Source organism: Triticum urartu, chromosome 4A, assembly GCF_056163025.1.
Source record: "Triticum urartu cultivar PI428250 chromosome 4A, HENAU_Tu73, whole genome shotgun sequence".
Lineage (NCBI taxonomy): Eukaryota > Viridiplantae > Streptophyta > Magnoliopsida > Poales > Poaceae > Triticum > Triticum urartu.
Window position 1 is genome coordinate 594,196,332 of NC_141876.1, and position 14,241 is coordinate 594,210,572.

Below are 14,241 nucleotides of genomic sequence, written 5' to 3' on the forward strand. Positions count from 1 at the left end.
ATATTCTCTGAAGTGGTAGAAAAGTTGTAGTCCTGATAATAGAGTTAGGAGCACTGCTTCATGGACGACAATCTGTAGCTGATTTATACGCGACACATGTTAACAGCCACCCATCACTTTGGTTCGATGGGTTATAGCCATCGATCACAGCTTCGTGTACAAATCGTCCACCAAAGTGTCGTGTGCATAGTAATTTCCTAGAGTTAGTCAATTGTGATGTCATCATCCCTTTCCGCGGGTTAGATAAATCATACTCCATTCGTTCACAAATATAAGATGTTCTAACTTTGGTTGGACCCTTTCCTGGACCTTGCGCAAGTGGGAGCTACGTGTGCACAGGGCTGTTCACTCGTTTCAATTCATATGTAGTTCATATTGAAATATCCAAAACATCTTATATTTGTGAACAGAGGGAGTAACTTGCTATTAATCAACTTGAGCCAAAAGTATGACTAGAAATCAAATGTCTCTTCTACTTGTCGTGCCCATGGTATCTATATGAATACTAGCCATGCCCGCGCGGCGGCACACCGCGCCTATTAATACATTATGTGAGAAATTTTGTGTCTCGTAATATTAAACTTTATCTATTAATTATTTGATTAATTATTTAGTTTTTACTTGTATAGTTCATTTTGTATGTTATCATATTGGTATGGATGCTGAAATCTTTCATAAAGAAAAGCTTCACTGAATGAAAAGAATTGGTACATTGTAAATAAATGGAATAGATATTGATAATGTATGATAGATTTTCAACTCTTCGGTAATTCATAGCATCTTTGTTCGATCGCCACTGAATTTGTTTCGGTGATGCAATGATACATAGATGTGTCGATCTGAAAATATATATGTGGTAAAAGGAAAACTCATGTGAATGTTTTGTGACCGTCTGATTGGTTGCTAGTTTGGACAACACTTGTTTGCTCGGGCGTTCAAGAATCATTGATGTGTAATTGAGTTTACCGGTTGGACGAAGGATTATTAATTTTTTGCGTCGATTGTACGAAAGCATAGATTTGTGTTTTTTCCTTTAACTGTGATGTATTAGTGTTTCTTTTCTTATTCAAGAAACCCACAAAAGGCACTATTGGACGAAGCCTCTATCCATCATCCCCGCCCGCCATTTTTGCATATGAGGGAATTAAATTTACTAAAAGTGTACCTAAGTAGTTGCGTATGTAACAATCCCTATCGCCTGGATGTCCTCCCGGCCGCCAGCCGTTACCCCCTCACCTGGGCCCCCTCTCTCAGTCGCCCCCTCGCCGCCGGTCGCCGCGCTCGCCGCTGGGATCCACGCATGCAGCAAAAAGCTTCACCTGTGGGTTGCAGCTTCCCTCACAGATGTAGTATCCACAGAAATCATTCCCTTGTTCCTGCCACAACCACTTTACAAGAAATAGAGGTCAATCAAACTGATAAGCAAGAATGCTAAATGGTATTGATGAAACTAGCGCTTGAATCACTAGGAGATGCGCGGAACATGCTACTATAGTACTTACTTTCGGGTGTCTAAATTCCAGCTCCTTCGGCAGTCCCGGAACTGTTTTGGTGAATTTTCTCCAAACCCTGCCGGACAAAGAAAACAATTACTTGATATCAGGAAATGAACAAAGTTGCTGATATGGTGGATAATGATCGATTTAACTTACTTCTTGAGGATTTCAGTCATGTCCGCATACTCCTTGGGATCTTTTCGTTTAGAGTCCAAGACGGTTACTACTCCCTGCTCAAGCTTAATCTCTAGGAGAATATAGTGGTAACTGCACACACATGCATAACTCATCAATTACATTACTATAACCTTGACTAATATATAAGGGAAACCGAATACGCACAAGACAGTAACACTCACCTGAAGTTGTAAGGAAAGAGTATTATATCTTTGTTTTGATTTATTACGAACGATCGTAGCAAGCTGGCCTTGGTAGCTGCGGCATGAAGTTTAACCTGAGTTGCATCTATGAGATATGTGTTAATGAACCCAATATCACCGACTTGTCTTTTCTTCAATTCGGCGATCTTCAATCTGCATAATATAGTGAGGATGATTATAAATACATGCAATGAAAGAGCTAAGCTATATAGAGAAACTTAATGACAGAAGTAGTACTACTTACAGACAGTAGCAGGCGACCGTTGTTTTATCGAGGGCCAATTGATTGAAAAACTGATAGAACTCCTCAAATGGAACAGGCAACAGATCAATTCCAACGAGGTCATGCTCCGGTTTAACTCTCGCATACAAAGTACTCCTCCCCCCAGAGTCTCTGCAGATTTTCAAGTACCAATCATGCAATCTTCGCATCATCGTTGATAGAGATCTTTCATCTTTGACGAGAGGCTTCCCGTACTCGTATCTTTGTATCTGCACCTCCATGGGTTCATGATGTACTTCGTCGGGCAGGTAATCTGCAAGATTGCTATAACTGGGCACCATCCTCGGATCATTATCGACGTTGTGGCTAGGCACCTTGAGCGGGGGGCACGATTGCTTCGCTTGTTCGCCGAGCTGGGCAATTTGTTTCCCAGCTCGTCGTTCTTTCAGCCTTTGATCACTGACAGTACCTCCCGACCGCTCCGCTTCGGCAAATTCCTTTCCAATAATGCGGTCATAGTTTCCTTTCGGCGGATCAGACTTCGGTGGTTTTGTCAGGGCAGCCAGAGTGCGCTTCACTTTCACCCGATCTACCTTCTCCTCCGGAGGTGGATGTTTCTTTGCTTTCACCCCTTCAAAGAAGTTCCTCATTTCTTCTCGCGCGATCTCGGCGTTCTCCTCCAGGGTCCTCTCATATGGTAACTTCTCTGGAGTCTTCAGAGAAGGACCGAATCTGTATGTCCTCCCGCCTCTGATTGTACTGCTAGACGCCGACCGAGCAGACGGAGCGGTTGTCTTCTTTACTTGCTTAAGCGGCGGAGGAGAAGGACTACGACACGCCGGAGCAGCTGGAGCGGCGGCAGGTCTCTTCCGCCCTTGCTGACGAGGCGGAGAAGGAGGAGGCTGGCTGCTCGGGCGCGTCGGCGCAGGCGGAGAAGGAGGCGGAGTGCCGCCATGCGCCGGAGAAGGAGCCAGCCGAGGGCCCTGATCGTCACTCGCCGGAGGAGGAGGCGGTGGAGGCGGAGTGCCCTGACTCGCCGGAGGAGGAGGAGGAGGCGGTGGCGTCCAGTTCGGAAGGTTGATGAGCTCCTTCCGCCATAGGCATGGAGTCTTCCGCCATAAGCTGGAGGTCCTCAAATCCCTCTGTTATCTCATCCACCATCACCCTAGCATATCCTTCTGGAATCGGCCGGCAGTGAAAAGTTGCGCCGGGTTCAGTAGGATAAACAGAGCCAACAGCCGCCTTGACCTTCAAATTCATCCATTGCGTCATAAGGTGGCAGTTTTGAGACTCCGTTATAGCATCCACGGGATAGCTGGCAGGAGCCGTTAAGGCATGCTCCAGCTGAAGCAGCTCGGTGGAAGCCACGCTGCTTCTGCGCTGAGATGGCGGGGTAGCTTCGGGGGAGGCTTCGGCAGTACGTTTGCTGCGATTTGCTTCTCATTCCTCTATCGCGTCTACCCTTGCTTGCAGCGCCTGTATTTGGGTCTGCTGCACTTTTTTCCTCCTCTCATGGGATTTGTAACCGCCTGCGTCCGGAAACCCAACCTTCCACGGAATGGAGCCTGGCGTGCCTCGTGTCCGTCCAGGGTGCTCAGGATTCCCGAGGGCCATTGTGAGCTCGTCGTTCTCTCTATCTGGAAAGAACGTCCCTTCCTGCGCTGCTTCGATATACTGCTTAAGCTTACTGACTGGTATGTCCATTTGATCGTTCGTCCAAATGCACTTCCCTGTTACAGGGTCCAGTGTTCCGCCAGCCCCGAAGAACCATGTCCGGCAACGGTCTGGCCAGTTAATTGTCTCTGGTTCGATCCCTTTATGAACCAGATCATTCTCAGTCTTGGACCACTTAGGCCGGGCTATGAGGTAGCCACCTGACCCCGTGCGATGGTGAAGCTTCTTCTTCGCAGCATTTTGCTTGTTTGTCGCCGACATCTTCTTACTCTTTTCTGATGTCTTGTGGGCCACAAATGCGGGCCAGTGATCTCTGATCTTCTCATATCTGCCCTTGAATTCTGGTGTCTCATTATTTTCGACAAACTTATTCAGCTCTTTCTTCCACCTCCTGAATAGTTCTGCCATCCTCTTCAGAGCAAAAGACTTGATTAATTTCTCTTTAACTGGGTTCTCTGGATTATCCTCAGGCGGTAGGGTGAAATTTGACTTCAGCTCAGTCCAAAGATCATTTTTCTGCATATCATTGACATAAGACACCTCAGGGTCTTCTGTAGCCGGCTTAAACCATTGCTGGATGCTTATCGGGATCTTGTCCCTAACCAGAACCCCGCACTGAGCAACAAATGCGCTCTTTGTCCGGAGGGGTTCAATAGGTTGGCCGTCGGGCGCGATTGCTATGATCTCAAACTTTTCATCCGAGCTCAACTTTTTCTTCGGGCCTCGTCTCTTTACCGAAGTTGTGCTCGATTCGGAGGGCTAGAAAAAAGAACAAAGACTTAATTAATATGTGTACATACCAAAACAATGAATGCATCAATCAGCTAGTCAGCATAGGCTTAACTAATATATATACCTGGCCGGACTCGGTTCGGTCACCGGAGCCGTCATCACGGTCTCCTTCTTGCACCGGCATTGGGTCACCGGAGCCGTCCTCATGTTCTTCTTCTTGCACCGACATTAGGTCACCGTAGCCAGCTTGTTCACCCTCTCCTTCCAGACCATCGGTTTCGTTGAGAAACAACGAGAGGGCATCACTTCCTTCTGCGATTATGTCCCTCAACAACGCTTCTTTTGTTGCTTCGTCTAGGGCGGTGTCCATAGTTTCTACAAATATTTACAACATGGCAATTATTATTCAAACATGACAGATGGATATATTAGTGCCAAACGTAGAACTAGCTACCTAATCATAGTAAGCTATCGGGAGGGGGTATATATCGACAACGACGACACTACATCTATGTCCCTCGACGACCCTCGTTCCCGATAAAAAAAAGAGGAAGAAGAAGAAAAATAAGAGGAGAAGAAAGAATAGAGGAGAAGAACCCTCGACCCCTAGACGATCCTCTTCTTCCTCTCATGTTCGAGAGGATCGCCGAGGGGTCGGGAGGTTGCCTAGTGTCAAAGGATTCAACAAAACCATGTCTTCATCATTAGGCGAAAGTAACATGTGCATGATGGTACGAAGCTCTTCAAAGTTGTTCTGGAACGGAGTCCCAGATAGGATAATTCGCTTTTTGGTACAAAGTTCAAAAAGAGCCTTCCGAATATCGCTATTTGGAAGGCCTTTGCTGAATTCGTACCAAAAGGCGGATTATTCTATCCGGGACACCATTCCAGAACAACTTTGCAGAACTTCGTACCAACATGCCCTGGTTACTTCCGGCTAATGATGAAGGCATGGATTTCTTCAATACTTTGACACTAGGAAACCTCTCTCGACCCTTCGGCGATCCTCGACCCCTCGAACCCTCGACGACCCTGGAACCCTTGACCCCTAGACGACCCTCTTCTTCCTCTCATGTTCGAGAGGATCGCCGAGGGGTCGGGAGGTTGCCTAGTGTCAAAGGATTCAACAAAACCATGTCTTCATCATTAGGCGAAAGTAACATGTGCATGATGGTACGAAGCTCTTCAAAGTTGTTCTGGAACGGAGTCCCAGATAGGATAATTCGCTTTTTGGTACAAAGTTCAGCAAGAGCCTTCCGAATATCGCTATTTGGAAGGCCTTTGCTGAATTCGTACCAAAAAGCGGATTATTCTATCCGGGACTCCATTCCAAAACAACTTTGCAGAACTTCGTACCAACATGCCCTGGTTACTTCCGGCTAATGATGAAGGCATGGATTTCTTCAATACTTTGACACTAGGAAACCTCTCTCTACTTCCGGCTAATAAGAATAAGAAGAATAAGAAGAAGAAGAAGAAGAAGAAAAGAAGAAAAAAAGAGGAGAAGAAGAAAGGAATAGTGGAGAAAATAGAATATATTCTATTTTCTCTTCTTCTCCACTATTCCTTTCTTCTTCTTCTCCTCTTCTTTTTCTTCTTTTTTCTTCTTCTTATTTATTTCTCCTCTTCTTTTCGGTAGAGGAAACCCTAAATAGCTTGCAAGTATCGTGGGTGTGAGATACATGTGGCCTTCGGTGTCGGACACTACATCCACGTCCCACAAGTGACGTGGGCGTCGAAGCCCGCGCCACTTGTGGGATGTGGGTGTAGTGTCCGACACCGACGGTACATGTATCTCACACCGACGATACTTTCTATTTAGGGTTTCTCCTCTACCGCTCCTCGACCTCTCGACGACCCTCGTTCCCGATAAAATAAAGAGGAAGAAGAAGAAAAGAAAGAAGAAAAGAAAGAATAGAGGAGAAGACTTCCTCTTCTTCCTCTCCTCTTCTTCTCCCTCTTCTTCCCCTTCTTCCTCGCCTCTCTCATGAATGTCCGACGTTCTCGACCCCCCCCCCCACGTGTCGAAGAAAAAAAAGAAGAAAAAAAAGAGGAGAAGAAGAAAGGAATAGTGGAGAAGAAGAGAAAATAGAATATATTCTATTTTCTCTGCTTCTCCACTATTCCTTTCTTCTTCTCCTCTTCTTTTTCTTCTTTTTTCTTCTTCTTATTTATTTCTCCTCGTCTTCCTCTCCCCTCTCGGCGACCCTAGACCCCCTCTCGACCCTCGACCCCTAGGCGACCGTCGACCCCTCTCTTTTTTTTCTTCCTCTTCTATTTTATCATCTTCTTCCTCTACCGCTCGGCGACCCTCGACGACCCTCGTTCCCGATAAAAAAAAGAGGAAGAAGAAGAAAAAAAGAGGAGAAGAAAGAATAAAGGAGAAGATCATCTCCTCTATTCTTTCTTCTCCTCTTTTTTCTTTTCTTATTCCTCTTCTTTTTTTATCCTCTTCCTCCTCTCATGTTCGACGACCCTCGACCCCTCGGCGACCCTAGACCCCCTCTCGACCCCCTCTTCTTCTCCCTCTTCTAATTCATTTGTTCATACGAATATACAAACATTTTCATATTTACAATAATTAAGATCACCAAAAAAATCTATGAACAGAAAAAAATCCTAATTTTTCTAAAAAACTATCTTTTGCATATATACATGAACATAGATATATACACAGAGAACATATGTATACATATATATATATATAACAAGCATATATATATATGAAAAAAAGCATATATATGAAAAAAATGCTAGCTAGGGCGCCGGCTGGACCAGAGGAGGACCGCGGAGTCGGCGGCGAGGATGGCGACGGGGCAGTGGGCGCGCGCTTGGGGTAGGAGACGCGGGCGACGGCGACGGCGGGCCGGGGCGGCGGGCGTCGGGCAAGGGGCCGGCCGGCGTGGGCGACGGCGAGGGCGGGACGGGGCGGTGCGCGTCGGGGCAGGGACGAGGGCGACGACGACGGGGGCGGGCCGGGGCGGCGCGCGTCGCGGGCGACGGCGACGATGGGGGTGGGCGGCGTCGGGGCAGCCTGGCGGCGTCGGCAACTGCAACTGAAAGATGAGAATGAAAAATTCCAAAGTGTGGCCTTATATAGCAGAGGCTTTAGTCTCGGTTCGTGGCAGCAACCGGGACTAAAGGTGGGCATTAGTCCCGGTTGGAGCCACGAACCGAGACCAATGGCCTCTTTTCGGCAACCCAAAGGGCGGGAAGCGAAGCCCATTGGTCCCGGTTGGTGGCACCAACCGGGACTAAAGGGGGGCAATGGTCACGGTTGGTGCCACGAACCGTGACCAATGCACCCTTTAGTCCCGGTTGGTGCCACCAACCGGGACCAATGCCCTTGTGCGCCCCGCGCCCAAAAGTTTAGTCCCACATCGCTAGTTGACAGCGCCCAACACCAGTTTATAAGCTCTGCTGCCTCCTCCCTCTCGAACTCCTCTGAACTGCAGGCCTATGGGCCTAATTTGACACTGCTTTGCCTGTGGGCCTATTGGGCCTTCTGCGGGCCTGAATCCTGGCCCATGTAGGGTTTCTAGTCGTATTCAGGCCGTGGAGGCCCAGTAGGTGGCATTTTTTTGGATTTTTCTTTTTTATTTCTACATTTTTTTGGTTTTTTCTTTTTTTATTTCTACTTAAAACTAAATACTTACAGTTTTTTAGTGATTTCTTTTTGCTTTTAGGTCACAAAAATTATAAACTTTCTATTAGTGCCATTAGTTTTAAATTTTAAATAGTTTAAATTTGAATTTTAAAAAATTTGTATGAATCACTAGTTTATGAATAACTTTACTATAAAATTAGAATTTTTTTTCTATTTATTTTTTATTTCTACTTACAACTAAATACTTACAGTTTTTTAGTGATTTCTTTTTGCTTTTAGGTCAAAAAAATTATAAACTTTCTGTTAGTGCCATTAGTTTTAAATTTTAAATAGTTTAAATTTGAATTTTTAAAAATTTGTGTGAATCACTAGTTTATGAATAACTTTACTATAAAATTAGAATTTTTTTTCTTCTTTGCTATTTATTTTTTATTTTAGGTCACACAAATTATAGTTTGATTTTAGGTCACACAAATTATATTCTTTTTGCTATTGAAGAATATTATAGTTTTATTTTAGTTGATCATAACATAATATTTTAGTTGATTGTTTTTATTTTCATAAAAGTTTTGTAGTTCATTCTGTTTGCTATTAATTCATTCTTTGAGCTAAATGACTCTGAAATTGGAAAGCATTTCAAAATGAACTCGGAAAAGGTTGAAAGTTGGCATGGTTTCATCATTTCACCCACATAGCATGTTCCAAAAAGTAGAGAGGGTTACGACAAAAACTTGATGCACTTCGTGTACAAAATGGACAATCACTTTCGAAGTATCAAAGTTTCGAACCATAAGACATGAAAGCATTTCAAATGAACTCTGAAAAAGTTGAAAGTTGGGATGGTATCATAATTTCACCCACATAGCATTTGCTTATTGCGGGAGAAAGTCTTCACTTTTTCTTCGCTTGTGTCATTTGCTTATTGCGCCGTAACCATGGATAATCTTCATTGTTTATCAAGATGCTTGGGTCAGCCTTGACATCGAAGGGAGGAATTTCATGAAACTTTTCATAATCTTCAGACATGTCTGTCTTGCCGTCCACTCCCAGGATGTCCCTTTTTCCTGAAAGAACTATGTGGCGATTTGGCTCATCGTATGATGTATTCGCTTCCTTATCTTTTCTTTTTCTCGGTTTGATAGACATGTCCTTCACATAGATAACCTGTGCCACATCATTGGCTAGGACGAACGGTTCGTCAGTGTACCCAAGATTTTTCAGATCCACTATTGTCATTCCGTACTGTGGGTCTACCTATACCCCGCCGCCTAACAGATTGACCCATTTGCACTTAAACAAAGGGACCTTAAAATCAGGTCTGTAGTCAAGTTCCCATATGTCCACTATGTAACCATAATATGTGTCCTTTCCGCTCTCGGTTGCTGCATCAAAGCGGACACCGCTGTTTTGGTTGGTGCTCTTTTGATCTTGGGCGATCGTGTAAAATGTATTCCCATTTATCTCGTATCCTTTGTAAGTCAATACAGTCAAAGATGGTCCCCTGGACAACAAGTACAACTCATCACAAACAGTGTTGTCACCTCTGAGACGTGTTTCCAACCAACTGCTGAAAGTCCTAATGTGTTCACATGTAATCCAGTCGTCGCACTGCTCCGGGTGTTTGGAGCGCAGACTGTTCTTGTGTTCATCGACATACGGGGTCACCAAGGTAGAGTTCTGTAGAACTGTGTAGTGTGCTTGAGACCAAGAATATCCGTCCCTGCATATTATTGAGTCTCTTCCAAGAGTGCCTTTTCCAGTCAGTCTCCCCTCATACCGCGATTTAGGGAGACCTATCTTGTTAAGGCCAGGAATGAAGTCAACACAAAACCCGATAACATCCTCTGTTTGATGGCCCATGGAGATGCTTCCTTCTGGCCTAGCGCGGTTACAGACATATTTCTTTAGGACTTCCATGAACCTCTCAAAGGGGAACATATTGTGTAGAAATACGGGCCCCAGGATGACAATCTCGTCGACTAGATGAACTAGGACGTGCGTCATGATATTGAAGAAGGATGGTGGGAACACCAGCTCGAAACTGACAAGACATTGCGCCACATCACTCTTTAGCCTTGGTACGATTTCTGGATCGATCACCTTCTGAGAGATTGCATTGAGGAATGCACATAGCTTCACAATGGCTAATCGGACGTTTTCCGGTAGAATCCCCCTCAATGCAACCGGAAGCAGTTGCGTCATAATCACGTGGCAGTCATGAGACTTTAGGTTCTGAAAATTTTTCTCTGGCATATTTATTATTCCCTTTATATTCGACGAGAAGCCAGTCGTGACCTTCATACTGAGCAGGCATTCAAAGAAGATTTCTTTCTCTTCTTTTGTAAGAGCGTAGCTGGCAGGACCTTTATACTGCTTCGGAGGCATGCCGTCTTTTTCGTGCAAATGTTGCAGGTCCTCTCGTGCCTCAGGTGTATCTTTTGTCTTCCCATACACTCCCAAGAAGCCTAGCAGGTTCACGCAAAGGTTCTTCGTCACGTGCATCACGTCGATTGAGGAGCGGACCTCTAGGTCTTTCCAGTAGGGTAGGTCCCAAAATATAGATTTCTTCTTCCACATGGGTGCGTGTCCCTCAGCGTCATTCGGAACAGCTAGTCCACCGGGACCCTTTCCAAAGATTACGTAGTGTAAATCATTGACCATAGCAAGCACGTGATCACCGGTGCGCATGGCGGGCTTCTTCCGGTGATCTGCCTCGCCTTTGAAATGCTTTCCTTTCTTTCGACATTGATGGTTGGTCGGAAGAAATCGACGATGGCCCAGATACACATTCTTCCTACATTTGTCCAGGTATATACTTTCAGTGTCTTCTAAACAGTGCGTGCATGCGTGGTATCCTTTATTTGTCTGTCCTGAAAGGTTACTGAGAGCGGGCCAATCGTTGATGGTCACGAACAGCAACACCTTAAGGTTAAATTCCTCCTGTCTGTGCTCATCCCACGTACGTACACCGTTTCCATTCCACAGCTGTAAAAGTTCTTCAACTAATGGCCTTAGGTACACATCAATTTCGTTGCCGGGTTGCTTAGGGCCTTGGATGAGAACTTGCATCATAATGAACTTCCGCTTCATGCACATCCAAGGAGGAAGGTTATACATACATAGAGTCACGGGCCAGGTGCTGTGATTGCTGCTCTGCTCCCTGAAAGGATTAATGCCATCCGCGCTTAAAGCAAACCATACATTCCTTGGGTCCTTTGGAAACTCATCCCAGTACTTTCTCTCGATTTTTCTCCACTGCGACCCGTCAGCGGGTGCTCTCAACTTCCCATCTTTCTTTCGGTTCTCACTGTGCCATCGCATCAACTTGGCATGCTCTTCGTTTCTGAACAGACGTTTCAACCGTGGTATTATAGGAGCATACCAGATCACCTTCGCAGGAACCCTCTTCCTGAGGGGCTCACCGTCAACATCACCAGGGTCATCTCGTCTGATCTTATACCGCAACGCACCGCATACCGGGCATGCGTTCAGATCCTTGTATGCACCACGGTAGAGGATGCAGTCATTAGGGCATGCATGTATCTTCTCCACCTCCAATCCTAGAGGGCATATGACCTTCTTTGCTGCGTATGTACTGTCGGGCAATTCGTTATCCTTTGGAAGCTTCTTCAATATTTTCAGTAGCTTCTCAAATCCTTTGTCAGCCACAACATTCTCTGCCTTCCACTGCAGCAATTCCAGTACGGTACCGAGCTTTGTGTTGCCATCTTCGCAATTGGGGTATAATCCTTTTTTGTGATCCTCTAACATGCGATCGAACTTCAGCTTCTCCTTTTGACTAATGCATTGCGTCCTTGCATCGACAATGACCCGGCGGAGATCATCATCATCGGGCACATCGTCTGGTTCCTCTTGATCTTCAGCAGCTTCACCCGTGGCAACATCATTGGGCACATCGTCTGGTTCCTCTTAATCTTCACCAGCTCCCCCCGTTGCAGCATCACCATATTCAGGGGGCACATAGTTGTCATCGTACTCTTCTTCTTCGCCGTCTTCCATCATAACCCCTATTTCTCCGTGCCTCGTCCAAACATTATAGTGTGGCATGAAACCCTTGTAAAGCAGGTGGGAGTGAAGGATTTTCCGGTTAGAGTAAGACCTCGTATTCCCACATTCAGTGCATGGACAACACATAAAACCATTCTGCTTGTTTGCCTCAGCCGCATCGAGAAACTCATGCACGCCCTTAATGTACTCGCGGGTGTGTCTGTCACCGTACATCCATTGCCGGTTCATCTGTGCGTGCATTATATATAATTAAGTGTCCAAATTAATAGAAGTGTACAAATCTCGAGGAAAATGGAGCTTGAAGGTCGAGCTTCGAGAGGAGAAAGCTTAAGTAGTGTGGCTCGGGCATTCCATCGAACACCTCATGTGCATAGGAGGTGAGCTAGAGCACCACAAAGCCCTCTCCCCCTCGGCCAAAAAAAACAGAGCGCTGTGCTCTGCTCTTGCGCGAGGGGGTATATATAGGCACCTCATTGGTCCCGGTTGGTGGCTTGAACCGGGACCAAAGGAGCCTTTGGTCCCGGTTCAAGCCACCAACCGGGACCAATGGTGGTGGGCCAGGAGCGAGGCCCATTGGTCCCGGTTCGTCCCACCAACCGGGACCAAAAGGTCCAGACGAACCGGGACCAATGGCCCACGTGGCCCGGCCGGCCCCCTGGGCTCACGAACCGGGACCAATGCCCACATTGGTCCCGGTTCTACACTGAACCGGGACTAATGGGCTGAGCCGGCCTGGACCATAGCCCTGTTTTCTACTAGTGGTCGCTGCTTTGGCAACGCTAGTAGCCGGGTTGCAGCTCCGTGTCGTGCTCTCCACCGATGCTCGCTGTCGACCCTCGCAACAACAAAAAGTTGTCAAAAAAATAGCTCTGTATCGCCGCACCCTGTTGAATTATTGAAAACCTGGTTCCAGCAAATTGAAGCTATGGTTGTAGTAAAACCAAACTATGGTTGTAGCAAGAAATCGCTGTTATATAGAAAGAACGAAATCCGATGGAAGCATTTTTTGGTGCTGGTTCCAGCAAACCTGGTCGTGGTTGCAGCACTCCCCCGCCCCCTCTGTACAAACTCGCCGCGGTCACCCCCTGCAGCTCGTCGCGGTCACCGGTTCCTGCAAAAAAAAGGGGCACAGCTGTAGCTTCTGCGTCAACGGTTGTAGCATTCCCTTGTGCTCCGCCGTCGTTCCTGCCAGTCGAGGACTCGAGGTAGTAACAACTCCGTTGCCGATTGCAGCTTTTCGCCGGTGTGGTTCCAGCTTTTCACCAGCACGGTTCTAGCAGAAATGCCAGCTGGTTGCAGCACCGGAGCCCCGCCATCTCCATTGCCGGCGAACGCTGGTTACAGCTCCAGTGTAGCCGGTTCCAGCAAAATTGTTTGCCGCTTCCAGCAAAATCATTTGCCGGTTCCAGCATCCGCATCATCCGTCCTAGCTCTTGATAGTAGATGGTCCCAACAAAAATCTTCTGCGGCTGCAGCTTCGCCGGCAACGTTTTGACCATCCTGAATCGCCAGTTGCAGCTCGGGGGGTAGTAGCTGATTTGGGGAAGACATGGCCGCTAGAGGTAGGTGATGTTGTGGAGAGAGAGAGAGAGAGAGAGAGAGGAATTTGGTGCTCGCCGCGCTTGGGGAAGACGAGATCATCGGTGGCATATGGTGGCCAACGCACAAAAAGAGAGAGCACATGAAGGAGCTGAGCAGGTAGGCAGTCATGCAAGGGAGCAACAAGAAACACACACACAGAGAGAGAGAGGGGAAAAGAGAGAAAGGGATAAGGTCGGGGATGGATGTGTGGATGGTAGGAGCGGTATGAAAGGGATAAGGCACGAGATAGAATTTTTTTGCGTGGGGCCACTGTTCGCTAGTTTGCGCGTGGGAGACGACTGGCGCAAGCTTCGGCCGGTCCGCCGGCTCGAAACGTTTACCTAAAAATAAACTCGAATACGCACGAGTGTGAACTTGGACGGAGTATCTTATATTGCAGTTAAGTTAGGGTAAATGTGAAAAATAGAACATCAATCTATTCGTAATCTATGTCCACCGAGTTCAATCATAGAGCCCTGGCGAAGCTCCGGCGTAACTTCTCCCGCGCCGGTATTCAAC

The 14,241-nt window shown here is 46.6% G+C and overlaps 1 protein-coding gene across 3 annotated transcripts; it reads right to left on the reverse strand.

The window, feature by feature from the left end:
• Window positions 1-509: 509 nt before the first annotated feature.
• On the reverse strand, window positions 510-13,915 carry LOC147976983 (uncharacterized). 3 transcript variants are annotated; one of them, XM_087519121.1, is made up of 7 exons: window positions 13,169-13,915; window positions 4,630-4,880; window positions 2,121-4,532; window positions 1,856-2,029; window positions 1,653-1,763; window positions 1,503-1,569; window positions 510-1,388 (listed from the first exon to the last, which is right to left on the reverse strand). In XM_087519121.1, the coding sequence occupies exons 3-7, from the start codon at window positions 2,747-2,749 to the stop codon at window positions 1,251-1,253; spliced, it is 1,119 nt and encodes a 372-aa protein (XP_087375247.1). In that variant the 5' UTR covers window positions 2,750-4,532; window positions 4,630-4,880; window positions 13,169-13,915; the 3' UTR covers window positions 510-1,250. The 3 variants fall into 3 exon arrangements, with proteins under 3 accessions (XP_087375247.1, XP_087375246.1, XP_087375245.1); XM_087519120.1 differs by lacking the exons at window positions 510-1,388; window positions 1,503-1,569; window positions 1,653-1,763; window positions 1,856-2,029 and having other exon boundaries at window positions 2,749-4,532; XM_087519119.1 differs by lacking the exons at window positions 510-1,388; window positions 1,503-1,569; window positions 1,653-1,763; ... (1 more) ...; window positions 2,121-4,532; window positions 4,630-4,880 and adding an exon at window positions 7,109-12,967.
• Between the last annotated feature and the right edge of the window lie 326 nt (window positions 13,916-14,241).

What these genes read in the sequence shown, in the direction of transcription:
- LOC147976983 (XM_087519119.1), bottom strand. Translation starts at nt 11,883, where the DNA reads ATGTTAGAGGATCACAAAAAAGGATTATACCCCAATTGCGAAGATGGC.